The 16,981-nt window shown below is 38.5% G+C and overlaps 1 protein-coding gene across 3 annotated transcripts in view; it reads left to right on the top strand.

Moving 5' to 3' along the window:
* Positions 1-16,981, top strand: part of GSK3B (glycogen synthase kinase 3 beta) — a 296,701-nt gene that overhangs the window by 181,949 nt on the left and 97,771 nt on the right. For all 3 annotated transcript variants that reach the window (XM_023551754.2, XM_003412978.4, XM_003412977.4), the window contains exons 4-6: positions 4,423-4,533; positions 11,487-11,617; positions 15,485-15,591. In XM_023551754.2, coding sequence (XP_023407522.1) covers positions 4,423-4,533; positions 11,487-11,617; positions 15,485-15,591 — 349 coding nt within the window. The remainder of the gene's footprint in view (positions 1-4,422; positions 4,534-11,486; positions 11,618-15,484; positions 15,592-16,981) is intronic.

The following is a 16,981-nucleotide window of genomic DNA, read 5'->3' as shown; positions in this document are numbered from 1 at the left end:
TTCCTGAATTCTTCTCACACCACAATCTCTTTCATGCCACTTGAGCATTCTGTTTACTTATTCTATTTACTGGACCTCACCTTCACTTGAAACTGAGTCTTACCTGAATCTTGATCTCTGAAATTTCCTTCTCTTAGCCTTCAGCTTTACTCTTGCTGGAGTCCCTGGGTGGCACAGACCGTTAAAGCGCTTCACTCCTAGCCAAGAGATTGGCAGCTCAGACCTACCCAGAGGTGCCTTGGAAGACAGGTCTGGGGATCTGCTTTCAAAAGGTCATGGCCTGGAAAACCCTGTGGAGCAGTTCTACTCTCTACAATGGGGTCACCATGAATCAGAATCAACTTGACCTCAGCTAACGACAACCCTTAGTTTTGGATTTGACCGTATCTCTTAATTTTACAAGAAATAGAGTCATCAGGCATACACTGTCTTACATTTATTTCCTTTTCTCTAGCACTTAATCACTTATTTTTAGATCTGCAGGAAGAAAAAGTGGTATTCTTTTCTATGAATGATGTGCTTTATAAAATAAGCACCATCGTTAGACCTCTATTACAGATGAAGAACCTGAGACTTACAGAGGTTGAGTAACCTACTCATGGCCACGTAACTTGGAGTAGCAGAATTGGGACTTCTGTGTAGTTTTGTGTGACTCTTAATTACTTTACTCTTTTGCTTTCCTGTGTTCATATTTCCATCTTCTGATGTTCTAGAATTTTGTTTGATCAATTATCCCTTTACTTCTTTTAACTTTATTCTGTCCTTCTCCACTTAGCCTTTGAACAAATTGGTCTTTTCTAGCTATTAAAAATTATAAGCAAAAAGCACGTCAACAGATTTTCTTTGACTTTGTCTCCCTTCAAGTTACCAACTCCCAGTGCTCTCCTTTCCTTCACCACCAGAGATGATGTGAGAACAAACTACAGTAACTGCAGCTTGTTCCTCACCTGTTATCTGCTCGCTCTTGAACCTAGTACAGCTTGGTTGCTACAGGCATCATGGTCTGAAGCTGCTCTTTTCAAGGCCACCAGAGAACCAGGATACACCAGATCCAGTGACTCTTCAGTCCACATCCCTCCGAGCATTGAAATACTTTGCTGTTCCACATCTCATCCTAATTAAAATAGCAGCTTTGGATCGCCTGAGCCTTGTCTTTCCTTACTTTCTTATGCTTCCCAGCACTCTTTCTCAGTCTTTACTAAGTCCCCTACTTTCATCTCCTTCTTAAATTTCATGTTCTCCGGGATTCCATACTCTTCGCTTTCTTCACTCTCACTGTGCACTCTTCTTAGGCAAGCAAGTTTGTTCTCATGTGTACAGCTGTGGCCTGAATCTCTGGCTGTGCTCTACTGTTGTTTCCTGAGTTTGGCTTGAGCTGTGTTTCTAGCCACCTGTGGAAGATGGCTGCCTAAACTGTTCTGAGATGCACTAAATAAAAGTTGAACTAATTTTTTCCCTTACACCTTTTTGCTCTTTATCACTTACCTAGTTGTCCACGTTTAGAGACCGTTAAATTTACCCCATCTTCTCCATTTCTCAGGTTCTCTGTTACTTTCATGTTCAACTGGCCAATTCATTTGTCCTCCCATTTCCCCTTTTTTAAAATCCCTAGTCCAGGCCTCAGATTCTCATAGAAGGTTCCCAGCTGCTCACCCTGCTTTCGTTCTCATCTTCCCGCCTCTACCCTACCCTCTTACACATTTTCCGCAATGCTGTTTAAGTTAAAATAGACCTGTCAATCTGTGATTCTAATTTTTAAATTAATATTCATTGCCTCTGAAATTAATTTATTCTGCAAACGAAGAGTACCTACTATTTGCTAGGCACTATTGTAGACAGAAACCCTGGTTGCATAGTGGTTAAGTGCTACAGCTGCTAACCAAAAGGTCAGCAGTTCAAATCCACCAGGCGTTCCTTGGAAACTATGGGGCAGTTCTACTCTGTCCTATAGAGTCACTATGAGTCGGAATCAACTTGATGGCAATGGGTTTTTGTTTTTGTATTCTAGATGGAGATAGACTAGTTAACAAAACAGACAAAAGTCTTTGCCTTTATAGAACTTAGTCTAGTGGAAGAAAGCAGAAAATAAAAAATAAACTATGTGGTATGGTAGAAGGTGATAAGTATGGAAAAAAATAAAAGTGGGGAAGGTGGATAGGGAGTGTCCGGGTAGAGGAATGGGTTGCAATTTTAAATTGGGTGATTGGGGAAAGCCACACAAAGAGGGTAGCACCTGAGCAAAGATTTGAAGGAGTTGAGGGAAGTGGACTGTGTGCATGCATTTCTGGGGGATACGCATTCCAGGCTGACAAGGAAAAAAAAAAAAAAAACACACATTGTCATCGAGTCGATTTTGACTCATAGAGACCCTATAGAACAGAGTAGAACTAGAACCTGCCGCATAGGGTTTCCAAGGAGCAGCTGGTGGATTTGAACTGCCAACGTTTTTGGTTAACAGTCGTAGACTGCTCCCTTCCAGGCTGAAGGACTAATCAATACTAAGGCCCTGAAGTGGGAGCCTGCCTAATGTGTTCAGGAAGCAGAGGGAAGCTAGTGCGGCTAGAAATGAGTGAGCAGTAGGAGAGTAGTGGAGGAGGGGCGTAGAAGACAGAGTGGCCGTGTAGAACTTTGTAGACCATTTATAAAGATGTAAGCTTTGATTCTTAGGTGGAGTAGAGGAGATACAGTCTAGCTTACATTTTGTTCATATTAGACTGTAATGAGGAAAGGGTGGAAACAGGCCATTTAGGAGGATTTTGCAGTAATTCAGGTGAGAGGTATAGTGGCTTAGACCAAGGTGGTAGCCGTGAAGATTCTAAGAAGTGATTAGATCCTGGATAGATTTTAAAGGTGGGACCATTAGTGTTTTCTGATATATTGGATGTGTGGAATGTGTGTATATGGTGGCCATAGGGCCGAGGAGAGGAAGAGAAAGATGGAAATTATAGCTGATTCCAAGGTTCATAGCCTGAGCTACTGGAAGATGGAGCTACCATTAGCTGACTTAAGCGGAAGACCTAGGGAGGTGTGTATTTTGAGGTGCGAGATCAGGAGGTTAGCTGTGAGTATGTTAAGCTTGAGATGCCTGTTAGACTTGGAAATACTAGCCTGGAGTTAAGAGGTCCAGGCTATGTGTATAAATTTGGGAGTCAGCAATGTATAGGTAGTATTTAGCCATTAGATTGGATGAGGCCATCAAAGGAATGAGTTTAGGTAAAGAACAGACAAGGTCTTAGAACTGATCTCTGGAAGCCTCCAGTGGTTAAGAGAGCAAGGATAATATACTGAATTTTAGCTGGACAGGGACATGAAGGGCTGAGGGATAGTGAAAAGATGCTAGGATCATTGCCATGCTGTCTCACTAAACTGTTTCTTGAGCCCTGCTGCACTCTTTGACCCCACATCTTGAATATAGTTTTCTCCCTATCTGTAATGCTCCTTTTAAGCTCATTTCAGATTGTCTTCTCTTAACTTCCTCTGCAGTGGCAACTGGCATTTAGAAAGTGTTCAATAAATGCCGACCATTTAAATTCTCCACTTCACTTTGGTAGGTAAGACAAAGTTTCTTTATCTGCAGATTTCCATACCCACTAGGCAACCCTAGACTGTGAACACAGTGTTTCACAATTGTTTTTTCTGCGTCAGTTTATGTGTCTGACATTGTTCACATGAACAAGTTTAAGGGTCACACTCGATTCCTCTTCTCCACTTGGAATTTAATTGGAATTCCATTCTTTCCACTGATCTTGGATTGGTATCTTAATGCTGCTGAGAATGGATGTTCAAATAGAACACCTGAAATAAGTTTGTGACTATGGTAACTCACTGCCTTATTTCAGTCAATTATAGAGTACAAGTGGTTTTTCGACCAATTACACACTTTCTGGTAACTGTAGAATCTTTTTCTAGAGGTGAAAGCAATTTTGAAGATTATTTAGACAGTCCAGCCAGTTGAGGAAGCTGAAGCCCAGAGAGATGAAGTGGCTTGGTGCACAAAAATTAGCAGCAGAGCTTGAACTAGATAGAGATCCAAGTTTCTTAACTTCCAATTCAGTACTCTCTCTACTACTGTGCCATCTTTCCTGATAGGATATAGGACATTGATTCTCAGACTTTCTAGTATGAAATTGTGTGACAGGTGATATATTTTTTAAACTCACGGTAAGCAAAATAATAGTTTAAATATGATTGAGAATCTTAACCTTATGGAAATGGCTGTAGTTTTTCCATGGAATTATTAGTAAGAAGGTATAGTATACTTGTTTGTACTATTATGGTTATCTTCTGAATTAATTTTGCATAATTAAAATTGAATATGAGTCTTTTCTTTCAAAATCTGAATAAGTAAATGTAGACAGAGTTTACTGTAATTTGAGTATTTAAAGACTAGTTTCTAATTTTTTTTTTTTTTAACTCTTTCAGAAAGATGAGGTCTATCTTAATCTGGTGCTGGACTATGTTCCGGAAACAGTATACAGAGTTGCCAGACACTATAGTCGAGCCAAACAGACGCTCCCTGTGATCTATGTCAAGGTATGTAAAAACGGAGTCCTTTCCCATTTTGAAAAATATTTAGTTTTAGCTAGGGAGAGTGCTGGGTGCGTTTAAACTGTATTTACCACATCACTTTTAATATTCGGGGAAAAACTGTGAAGTATTGTACAGTTTTAAAATGTGAAGCTTTCATCTTAAACCTTCAGGACTCAGGTATAAAAGATGCTTTTCGTCTTTATGGGGTCCTGGTGGCACAATGGTTAAGAGCTTAGCTGCTAGCCAAAACGTTGGCAGTTCGAATACACCAGCTGCTCATTAGAAACCCTACTGGGGAGATTTAGGGTCGCTACGAATTGGAATTGACTCAACAGCAGCGTTCCCCCCCACCCCCAATTTTATGGCAAATTGTAGTAAATTTTTTCACACATAATTATGGATTTTAATTCTGCTAGGCATAGCACTTCTAAATTTAATTTCTGATATTTTTATTGCATCACAGACTGAAATTGGAATATATCATTATTAAGTATAGTTATAAATATTATCAAATTCCGTGTTTAAATTCCATTTGTAGATGTTTATTGCTTCCATAGCTGAAGTTTAAACTTTTAGTAGCTTAAAATATGCACAGACTATCACGATGCTGTTTATTTTTTGGTACATAATATTGATATCATTTTGTTTATTTGCTAGAACTCATGGCAGAATGGCTAGGAATTTATCCAACATAATTCTAATAAAGTTGTGATAGATGATTAGAAACATTCTTATTTTATCAATTATGACATTGTGAAAATTAACTAGGAGTAAGTTTGAAAATTCAGATATCTAAATACATTTTTATGGTACTCATTAACTCTTTAATTTTTGGTGTTTCACCCTTTATAGAAAGGACCCTAGAAAATAAAATGGTATTAACTCTTAAGTGTCTTCAGGTCAGAGTCTTGAAGCTTTCCTTAGTAGTTAACGGTTTTTAAACTTCACAATAATAAAATGAGTGCCAGAGCAAGAACATTACTGATGGAATTTCTTTTAGGACTTTGATAGGTAGACTGTTTTGGCAAGTAGTCCAAGATTTCTGTTGAATTCAGTGTGAAGAATTCAAATCTGATTCCAAAAAAAAAAAAAACCCTGTTGCCACGGACTCGATTCCGAGTCATATAATGATCCTACAGGTCAGAGTAGAACTGCCCTGTAGAGTTACCAAGGAGCAGCCAGTGGATTCTACTGTGCCACCTTTTATTCGGGCTTATCAAAAATTGCTTGAGGCTATAGGTAAATTGATGATACCAAACAAAAAAAAACCCAAACCTTTTGCCATCGGGTCGATCCGGCTCATAGGACCCTATAGGACAGAGTAGAACTGCCTCATGGGGTTTCCAAGGTGTGGCTGTTGGATCCAAATTGCAGACCTTTTGGCTAGCAGCCGAGCTCTTAATTACCGCACCACCAGGGCTTCAAATTGATAGTAAGAACTTAATGACACAGCTTTCCTACTAAATTTGCTTTAGTACTTCATTCTGGTTTTAGAATAGCAAATCCTATCCTAGATAACTAGGACAACAATGTGGTCCTTTGAACTCACTAAGTATAGAGTAAATGTTTGAGCTTAGTTTAGAATGTTGGTGATAGAGGTCAACCCTGTGGCTCATATTGTTTCCAGTGCAGAACAGTGGCGCATTTAGGAAACAGAAGGAACCCTGGGTTTGGATCCTGAAGATCTAGCTTTGAGACCCAACTTTGCTACTTAATTATGTCCCTAGGGCACGTCACCAGTCCATTCTATACTTAGGTTCCGTGTTGATAAAATTGTCATTTCTTTTTCACCCGTAGTATATAGCATTGTTGGTGTGTAAGATGAGATTAATGCCTGAGAAAATACTTTGTGGAGTGTAAAGTAAAAGTAATAAAAGGCCTTAACCCTAGATTAGAAAGTGATGTGCTGTGCACGTTCAGTAAGAGTACATACGGGTCGGGCAATTTTTTCCCCTAGCTCTTTAATTCAGCAAATGAATGCTAAATGATTGCAGAATAATCTGAAGCCTAAAAAAGTATTTTATTCCTTCTCTTAAAAAAAAAAAAAAAACAACTAAACCCAATTCTGTGAAGTCGATTCCAACTCAGAGCAGGCCTCCCTATAGGACAGAGCAGAACTGCCCCATGGGGTTTCCAGGGCTGTGAGCCTTCACGGAAGCAGACCGCCACGTCTTTCTCCTGCAGAGCGGCTGGCGGGTTCGAACTGCCGACCTTTTGGTTAGCAGCCAAGTGCTTTAAACAATGTAGCACCAGGGCTCCATTCCTTCTCTGGTAAGAAGAAAAAATGACACAATTTAAAACACAAAATATAGGTGTTATAAAACTGATTAAGCAGCTAGAAATTTGTATTCTTCTTTGGTTTTATTGTGGTAAATATATAGGTAACAATACAGTTCAGTGACATTAATCACATCATATTCATTTTTGGGTTTCATTTGAATTGGCAACATTTCCTTGGAAAAGAGGAGTATAGTGGTATCTCGAATCTACCCTCCAAATTTATTTGCCTATTAAAAAAAAAAAAAAACCAATGCTATCAAGTCGATTCTAACTCATAGCGACCCTATAGGACAGGGTAGAACTGCCCCATAGGCTTTCCAAGGCTGTAAATCTTTATGGAAGCAGACTGCCACATCTCTCCACTGCAGAGTGACTGGTGGGTTCCAACCACCCACCTTTCAGTTATTAGCCCAGCACTTAACCACTACGCCACCAGGGACCCATTTACGTATTAGCAGATCTGTATTGATTCCTGGCTAAGCAATACTTATTTTCTTAACAGAAAAATGTGCGAAATTATTTTATTTTACCATATCTGTAAGGAGCCCTGGTGGCACAATGTTTAAGTGCTTGCTGCTAACTGAAAGGCCGGCTGTTCGAACCCACCAGCCACTCCACGGGAGAAAAGACCTTGTGAATTGCTCCCGTTAGATTTCAGCCTAGTAAACCCTATGGGATAGTTTTACTCTGTTCTGTAGGGTCTCTATAAGGTGGAATCGGTTCGACAGCAAACAGTATCTCTCCGCAGAAAGTTTGCGTATTTCAGGACCTTTCTTCAGTTACCTAAAGCATTTGTTCTTATTACTGAAAATATCAAGTGATTTGAAAGAAATAAATTTTACAATAAAGGGAGGAAAGATTGAAGTTGTCAAGGATTTCATTTTACTTGGATCTACAAACAACACCCATGATGCAGCAGTCAAGAAATCAAACGACACATTGCATTGGGCATATCTGCTATGAAAGACCTCACTGAAGTGTTAAAAAGCAAAGATGTCACTTTAAGGACTAAGGTGCGCCTGACCCACAGTATAGTGTTTTCAGGTGCCTCATATGCATGCGAAAGTTGGACATTGAATAAGGAAGACCCAAGAAGAATTGATGCTTTTGAATTGTGTTGACGAAGAATATTGAATATATCATGGAATGCCAAAAGAGCGAACAAATCTGTCTTGGAAGAAGTACAGCCAGAATGCTCCTTAAAAACAAGGATGGTGAGACTTCATCTCATATACTTTGGGCATGTTATCAGGAGGATCAGTTCCTGGAGAAGGACATCACTCTTGGTAAACAGAAGGTCAGCAAAAAAGAAGACGACCGTCAGTGAGATAGCTTGATTCAGTGGCTGCAACAATGGGCCAAGCATAACAACGATCATGAGGACGGCACAGGACTGGGCAGTGTTTCGTTGTATTGTACACAGGGTCGCTGTGATTTGGAACCGGCTCCATACCACCTAACAAGAACTCCCTACTCTCTAGTCCCTGTGTTAATTTTGAAGCAAATTCCAGGTGTTATTTTTATCTGTGCTTCAATAATATATGTATATATCTCTTTAAAAAAAAAACAAAGCAATCGCAATACCCTTCACCCCCTTCTGGGGAAATGTATGATTCCTTTAAATAGCTATTGTCCTTTGAGAGTCAGAGTTACTGGCCCTAGGCATTATTCTTTGGTGACACAGATGTATTCTTAGGTTTAAATGTCTGGAATTGGATAAAAAACAATGACTGGAATTGGTGAGTTATGAGTTACTCTCATTCGCTCAAGGATTCCCTGGGTGATGGAAATGGCTAAGCGCTGAACTACTTGCTGAAAGGTTGGCGATGCAAGCCCACCTAGAGGTGCCTGGGAGAACGGACCTGGCGGTCTGCTGCCCAAAGGTCACAGCTTTGTAAATCCCCGTGGAGCAGTTCTCCTTTGCGACAGATGGAGTTGCCGTGAATCAGGATGGACTGGACAGCAACTAGCAGCGGGAAATCATTCACTTACTCATTCTGCATAGTTTTATTGTAATCCTATTACGTGAAAAATACTTGGATTGGGAGATGGAAATAAAAATGATAAATATATACAACTCTTATCTTCATGGACCTCATCATCTGATAAGGATCTGTTTGACATACACACTAGCAAAATGGCAACTACATTTTTTGTTTGTGATTGACTTTCACTTTTTCTGGGAGTAATTGAGAATGTTCAATGACCTTATTGCTTCAAATCTGTTTTTTCACCCCTTCTGTACTACTGGTTACATTGTACTTGGTGGTTAATATACAAGTTAAAAAGATTTTGAGCATCTTTACTTTGTTTGATGAGCATCTTTCAAAGGTAGGTGGGTTTTAAAGTGCAACTCTAAAACAAATGCCTAACTTAAATCTTTTTATTTGAAAAGATGTGTTAAAGGATCAGGCTAAGTACACAAGAACACTGGGTCCATTTTTGTGAGTCATAAAAAAGATTGTCATTCTGTTGTTTGTTTGAAACATGTTGTAGCAGAGAGGAAAGGGCATTGGATTTAAGTTAGACTTGATAACTTTGTAATTCTCATCATTCTCTTAACCTTTATTTCTTCTTCTGTAAAAATGAGGATTAATGTGTATCTAGGTGGTTGCAAGAGTTAAACAAATGGGTGGAAACCCACTTGGTTTGTTAGTTACTACATGTTAAAAGAATCAGTTGAATTTCAAAATGTGTTAAATATCTTTGAGTTTCTCAGAGTTTATCATTCTGGTCTTTTTCTTTGTGGGCAAGCTACTTAATGATTAACATTTTGTACCTTTATTTAATAGAGTGAAAATAGGACAGAATAAAGAAGTCATAATTAAAAGAGTAGTACTTACCTAAGCCACTACAGAATACTAGTGGGCAAGTTGCTTACTTTCTGTGTGCCTTGTTGTTGTTGTTGTTGTTAGGTGCCAACCTTTTGGTCAGCAGCTGAGCTCTTAACCACTACACCACCAGGGCTCCTCTTTGTGTCTAGGTTACTGTATATGTAAAATGGAAATAATAGTAGTACCCTTCTCATAGGGTTATTATAAGGATTAAATGAGATAACACATGCAAAGCACGTGGGATAGTGCACAGGGTAAATTGTTTTTCTTACTATTGTTATCCTTCTAGTGTAGAAAATCTCTCTATACTTTTACAGAGTGAAGATAAAAATCAGACCAAAAATTGCATATTTCATCCTTTATCTTGACTTTCCAAAAGATAAGAACGGAGATAGAGTAGATCTTTCAGATCAAAGAATACAGTAAAATTGCATCTTAAAATTAACCCCATTTAAGCATTTAAGCAGGTTTTTTTCTTTTTTCTTTCATTATCACTTAAGCATTTTTGACAGAGAACCCCTGCCGCCCATGATTGTTGCTGGCTTATTCATTAATAGCCTAGTGAAGCCTCTTCTTGAGTAGATGAATGCCGGTCAGCTCCTGTTTATCACGGGAGGTCATTTTCTTAGTGGTAATGAACTAGAGTAAGCTCGCAGAGTAAGCTTTAGTGTTTGGAGATTGATTCTGTGAACAATGATACAGTAATAGAACTATGAAATTAAAAAAAAATTTATGTATGGATGGATACCTAACTGTCTTGTGTTGAAATACTGATTTTATCGAAGATCTTATCTCTGGAGTTGTACATAATGCTTTGTTTTATAGAAAGCTTAGTTCTCCAGCTTTAGTTGAATTTAACGTTTAGGATGTACTGAAATCCAACTCACTGCCCTGGAGTTTTCATCAGGCCTCTTTGAAGGAAAGTAAGTTTCATGTTCCCTTTCACTGAAACCTTAGCTATAGTTAAAGACGGTGTCATATGTCACTGACGTTTGACTCTTCTGTTTGTTTTTTTTACCAAGACACTGGTGTGTTTGGTTTGCATCATTTCAAAAATTATTTCTGTAGTGTGTAACTTAGGGGTCGAGTTCAGAGGCGAGCAGTCAGGAGTTAAAAGTGGACCACAACGCTGACTTTGAGAAACAGAGTGTACTGACTTTCTCCACAGAGTCCTTGCAGTCAAGAGCCTGATTCTCTCTTCCATGCATGCTAATTTCTCAGCGTATCTTTTTCTGTAATAAAATTGTAAAAATCCACAGTGATACCACTAATCAGCTAGGCATATGTTTTTAACGACATTTTAAAGTCTACTTATTTCTGAAGGATGTTAACACAAAGAGTGGTGATGCCACTAATGGGGTTACTGATGGCCTGATCACTGATTATAGATTTTCACAGTCCACCTGTGGGTTTCCCTAGGTCTTTGTTACCTCTGAGGCTGACGTAGGAACATGTTATAAATATTCTAAAGATAATACCGGGAATTTTTTTACACTAAACAGCTTAATATAATAGAATGAAATCAGAAAACCATCTTACAGGCTTATAGTGCAATGTTAGTAATATGAAAAGTTACAAAGCAAGTTGTAAAGCTTTTTTGTTTTTAAAGTTATTAAAAAAAAAGGACAGTGCAAATATAATATATGGTTAATAACATTTTCATTAGTGGTAGTGAATTCATGTAGGAATGACGTGAAACATTTTAAAGGAAGATTGACTAAGTGCTCATATTCCCTAGCATTTCATGTTTGGTTTTGAAAATCAGTTACTTTATTTACTGCTTAAGGATCCTGATGTGTTTGGGAGAGGAAGTATTCAATTAGTTTCTGCTGTCTGTTCCAGTTGTATATGTATCAGCTGTTCCGAAGTTTAGCCTATATCCATTCCTTTGGAATCTGCCACCGGGATATTAAACCACAAAACCTCTTGTTGGATCCTGATACAGCTGTCTTAAAACTCTGTGACTTTGGAAGGTAAGCTGGCTGTCTTTTTTCTCTCTCTCTCTCTGTCCCCTCCCCTCCCCTAAGCTCTTTTAAATGTATCCCTTTTATAATGTCAGACCAAACACTAGTCCTCATGGTGGGAGTATAAACTAATGTAGCTCCTTGCGAGAGGGCAGTTTTGATAATTTCTGTCAGAATTATAAATGTATAGTCTTTGCTTAGCAGTTTTGCTTCTAGGTATCGTTCTCTTAGGAATACTCACACATTTATGAAATGGTGTATATACAGGGATTTTTACTACAGCTTTTTTGTTGTTGTTATTTTTTGATAAATGTCCAGCAGTAGGAAAATGACCAAATAGGTGATGAGATGGTACCTGTACAAATAATGTGATTCGTGCAACCATGAAAAAGTATGAGGCAGCTCTCTGTGAACTGAAAGGGGATGGCTTCTAAGAAATATTAAATGAAAAAAGCAAGGTCAAGATTATATTTAGCCCTGGTAGCATAGTACTTAAGCCCTCGGCTGCTAACCGAGAGGTTGGCGGTTTGAAACCACCAGCTGCTCTGTGGGAGAAAGATGTGGCAGCCAGCTTCCATAAAGATTCCAACCTTGGAAACCCTACGGGGCAGTTCTGCGCTGTCCTTTAGGGCTGCTGTCAGTCGGAATCGACCCTACAGTAACAGGTTTTGGTTTACGCTCCCGCTTATGTTTTAAAAACAAATAGCGTGGCTGTGTGTATACAAATGTATGCATGATGATACATAAGAAACTTGTAACATTTTATTGCCCCGGGAAGGGAAACTTTGCTAGTGTGGTATAGTTGAGAAACTTGCTGTTTTATTGGTTGTACTTTAGTATTGTTTGGATTTCTGCTAGGTGGGTATGTTCCTTTTTCAATGAGAATTTTTTAAAAATATCGATTATTCATACTGTATATCCTTTTAACTTCAGAATTCAACTCAGTTTAGAGATGAAATAAGTCTAACGGTGTCTTCATCCTTCCCCTCTATAACTTCTTATTCTCCCTTTTTACCGTCAAATTTCAATTCACTTTCTGTTTTTTAAAACTCATTCCTTGGTAAACTCCTGTGAATTCATGGTAAAGTTTCATTCTTTCCATTTCTGTAGCGTTTAGCACTTGTGACTCTCTGGTCTAACCTTCCAACATAAAATCAAACTTGTAATCCCATGTAACTCAGGTATTGGCCCTGCTACTTCCTCCCTGGTGTAATCACCTAATCTCTCTTCTCTCAGTTCCTAAAATGTTGCCATGTAACTTGGATTCTCTCAAATTTATTTTTTCATCCTTCTAACAAATTCTTATTTTTCCATTTAGCTCTTTCTACATTACATATTGACCCACACCTGTCGATCTGTATTCCTCCCTTTTTGTCACACTGTTACATCAATGCACAGTTTAAACATTGGGCTTAACACTAGGAATACTTTCTATAAGCTGTCTCTTGAGAGAAATAAAGAAAGGAAAAAAAAAAGCACACCTGCTCTGTCATGAGTAAATTCTTAGCCTAACGAGTATGTTCTCGTACATACTACCCGTATTTTACTGTTTCCTAATTAAACGGTTAATACGCTTGGCTGCTAACCAAAATGTTGAAGGTTCGAGTCCACCCAGAGGCTTCCTGGAAGAAAGGCCTGGCTATCTACTTCTGAAAAATCAGGCACTGAGAGCCTTATTGTCAAACTGGTACCAGTACTGTCACGGTATCCAGCATGCCCTGCGGGTCATTACCCTGTTTCCTGAACTGTAAGAAAAGGTGAAGGAGATTGAATCAGAACTCCTGATTGCTACTAGTTACTATTTTACTGTCTACAGGACAAACTGTTCAAATCAGATCCAGTTTTACTGTTACGGGGTGCCTTTCCCACTGAGAGTGTCTGACTGATAAGGACTTAAGGACCCTAGAGGCACCAAGTTGTTTAGTAGAGTTTCTGTTCTCATCATAGTGTTGGAGCACTGTTGGCATGAATCTCTTGGAACATAGAGATAGCTTTGTTTTAATCAATTAGGAAGGGAGATTTTACTTGTATGGTAATAGCTCACTTTTACAAACCTTCTGATAACAAGTCTGCATTTTTGTTTTTGCTTTTAATAAAACTGGCTTGGTCAGGTAGGTTTGGGAGACATTTTAGATTCTTAGTTGCTGGCTGGTGGAGACTTAAATGATCAGCAGTATTACTCCCTTGTTAATGGTTCTTTACTGGATGAACAGGGCCAGGACTTACCTGAAGGCCTGGTTGAGCCGTTGGAGGACTAAGACTATATGTGACCACTGTATTGGACAGTAGGGCGTATATATCTCAACCCTCAGAGGGTTGGAGAGTTACAGCCAGCCTCACTTGTAAGAAAAAGAAGGTAGCTTCATCAAGTAGTGAAGAAATATACAGGCTGCAAAGCTTCCAATATTTCTTGTTTGTTTTATAATGAATTTTCTGACAATATAATTTGAAAATAAGAAGGTATTATCAGTTAGGTCCCTGAGTGGCACAAACAGCTTGTGTTCAGCTACTAAAGTTCGAACCCACCCAGAGACACAACAGAAGAAAGGCCTGGCTGTCTGCTTCTGTAAAGATGACGGTCAAGAAAATCCTTTGGAGCAGCTCCACTTTGCCATATGTGGGGTTGCCATGAGTCAGAATTGGCTGGATGGCAACAGGTTTGGGTTTTTGTATGTGTGTGTATTTTGAGGGGGGAAGAGGGGGATTATCAGTTATCCTGAAAATTAAGCATCTTAAATTTCATGCAGCAAAAACAGGGATTAATACTGATTAATTTATGACCTGGTTGGTGTGTGTCAATATCTGGGAAGATGGTTATAAATGAAACTGTCCTCCCCCTTCAAAACTGGTGATGAAGGCAATACAGATTATCATTGACCAGAAACAAATGGGAGAAAAGAAGCCTGGGTTTGAGACCTTTGTGACTTCTTTTTTTTGTTTTCCCTGATTGTCCTGTACCTTTACCTCACAGTTTTCTTACCTTTTCTTTGCACTTACCTTTTCTCTTGTTTGGTTTTTTTGCTTATGTTTATTTCCTGTATTTAGCTTTATTATTTTTGTATGTCAAAATGGTTAGCTTCTAGAGCAGTTTTTTTTATTTCAGTGGCTCTTCAAGTTATCTTGAGAGATACCTCAATAAATAAATTAACTCTGATGTTTAAAGCGCATGCCACAAAGTATTGCGGAAAGAGAGTTGGAATAAGAGAACATGCAATGAAGCTCACCACAGCAGAGCTGGGATTCATAAGCTGTGAATAATTGCTCTAAAGGAAAAGACCTGCCATCTTGGAATATGTCGGGTAATGAATGCTTAGACAGTTAATGAATTGACTAAGATGGCAGAGAAATAAAATAGATTACATCTGTAAGCCTTGGGATAGTCACCCTGAGTCAAAAGTCAAATTGTAAGACAGTAACCAATTTCATATCCTTTAAAAAAAAAAAACAAAAGCAAGCATATTTGATGATGAATATTCATTCTTGTACTGTAACCCAAGAATATTATCATGCTTTTTGATGGGAGAGGGGACCCCTTACTTTTCTGACCCTTCTTCTTTGTATTTTAGAAGTAAAATTTGGGGAACAGAGGAACAGAAGGATTTCAACATTTAACCTTTTGTGACTTTTTATCTCCTTTTCCTTAGATAATGGTTGACAGATGCTTTCTTTAAAATCTTTTTTTCCGTTGTGACGTGATAAAATTATATGTTTTTGTTGGAAATAAATAACTATAGTTCATATTTTCTTTTTCATATGTTGAATGATTGGGATTATGGAATCTTAGATAAGTATTCAGAGTTGTGAATGATAGCAGTGTGAATTCTTTTAAGGTTTAGATCTTGTTTAAAATTCTTCTGCTTTCTGTTTTTTCATTAGCGCAAAGCAGCTGGTCCGAGGAGAGCCCAATGTTTCCTATATCTGTTCTCGGTACTACAGGGCACCGGAGTTGATCTTTGGAGCCACTGATTACACCTCCAGCATAGGTAGGTACTGAATCTGATTATGATACCGTACAGTTACTAGTCGCATCTTGTTCTTGTCCATCTGGCCGTTGTTACTAACCTGTCTTTGTTAGTAACCGTTGACTGTTTTCACTTAAATGTAAAGGTGGGTAAGCTCTAAAATATATTTTTTCTTAATGATTGATATCCAAAGATGTGTAGAATTTAGAAAACGACCTTTTAGAATTTAAGATATACTTACTGTTCTACTTTTAGGCTTCTTGGATTATTAGAGGGAATAATAATGGTAGTCCTTTATAATTGTATATAATACATTTGTTTTTAACTGAGGATTTTAAATAAACCCTAAGTGTATCTTTTCTTTTTTCTTTTCTCTCTCCCTCCCTCCAGAATACTCACTTCTGGGCTTGGTTATTAGTAGGAAAATTGACGTTCATTAAGGTTATGATGAAAGCGCTAGAATGACCTTATAGTTTACATTCTTACCGTGCTGTTTCAGTTGGTTATTTAATTTCAAAACAGCTTTAAAAAATCTGGCTTTCCGTTGAAGTCTTCACCAGACATGTTTAATGACAGAGGTAATTGGATAGAGACAGTTTGGTTCAATCTTCATTGTCCTCCTCTTCTATCCCATTACTCTTTAGTCCACTAGTTAGGAATAAGAAGAGAGAACATGATCATCTGGGCATGAATAGGAAGCTAAGTGGAGGTCAGAATTATTTTACTGTTACAAATTGTGCCCTTAAAGGGAATTCTTTAGTTTAGAAACAGAAACACAAGCACACAAATTAGATTATATGTATTACAAATAGAATTTCTTTCAAATAGGTAAAGCTAACACGGTTTAACTAATGGGTATAGAAGGTACCCAGAGATAGTTTATCCTCCTAGAGTGGAATCTGTGTTGTTGTGACAAAGAGATCATTTAGAGTACGATGGTCCTAAATTCTCCATAATTCAGCTGGAGCTGAAATAGTCTTAGGCGCACGTATGTACTTTATAATTTTAGGTCTTCCCTTTGAGTAGAATTCCATGTTTCATTTCAAGGGCTTTCTTTAGTCATCTCGTCCTCATTATGGCCATCTGTACTATCTTACAGATATTTGATAAAAGTTTATTGTTCTGTGAACCAGCAAGTTTCCTGACCTATCATGGTCAAGATTATACACTCATATAAGTTATCTGTGGAGCCCTGGTGGTGCAGTGCTTAAAAGCTCAGGCTGCTGACTAGAAGGTCGACAGTTCAAATCCACCAGCCGCTCCTTGGAAACCCTGTGGGGCAGTTCTCCTCTGTCCTGTAGGGTTGCTGTGAGTTGAAATCAGCTCAGCAGCGGTGGGCTAAATCCTCTCTCTGCACAAGGATGGGCGAGCCAATCCAGTTGTAGGTATATATGTGTGATTACTAAGAGAA

The sequence above is a fragment of the Loxodonta africana genome, chromosome 1, assembly GCF_030014295.1.
Source record: "Loxodonta africana isolate mLoxAfr1 chromosome 1, mLoxAfr1.hap2, whole genome shotgun sequence".
In the NCBI taxonomy this organism is placed as follows: domain Eukaryota; kingdom Metazoa; phylum Chordata; class Mammalia; order Proboscidea; family Elephantidae; genus Loxodonta; species Loxodonta africana.
Note: the sequence above shows the minus strand (reverse complement) of the source record. Positions and strands in the feature narration are given on the sequence as shown.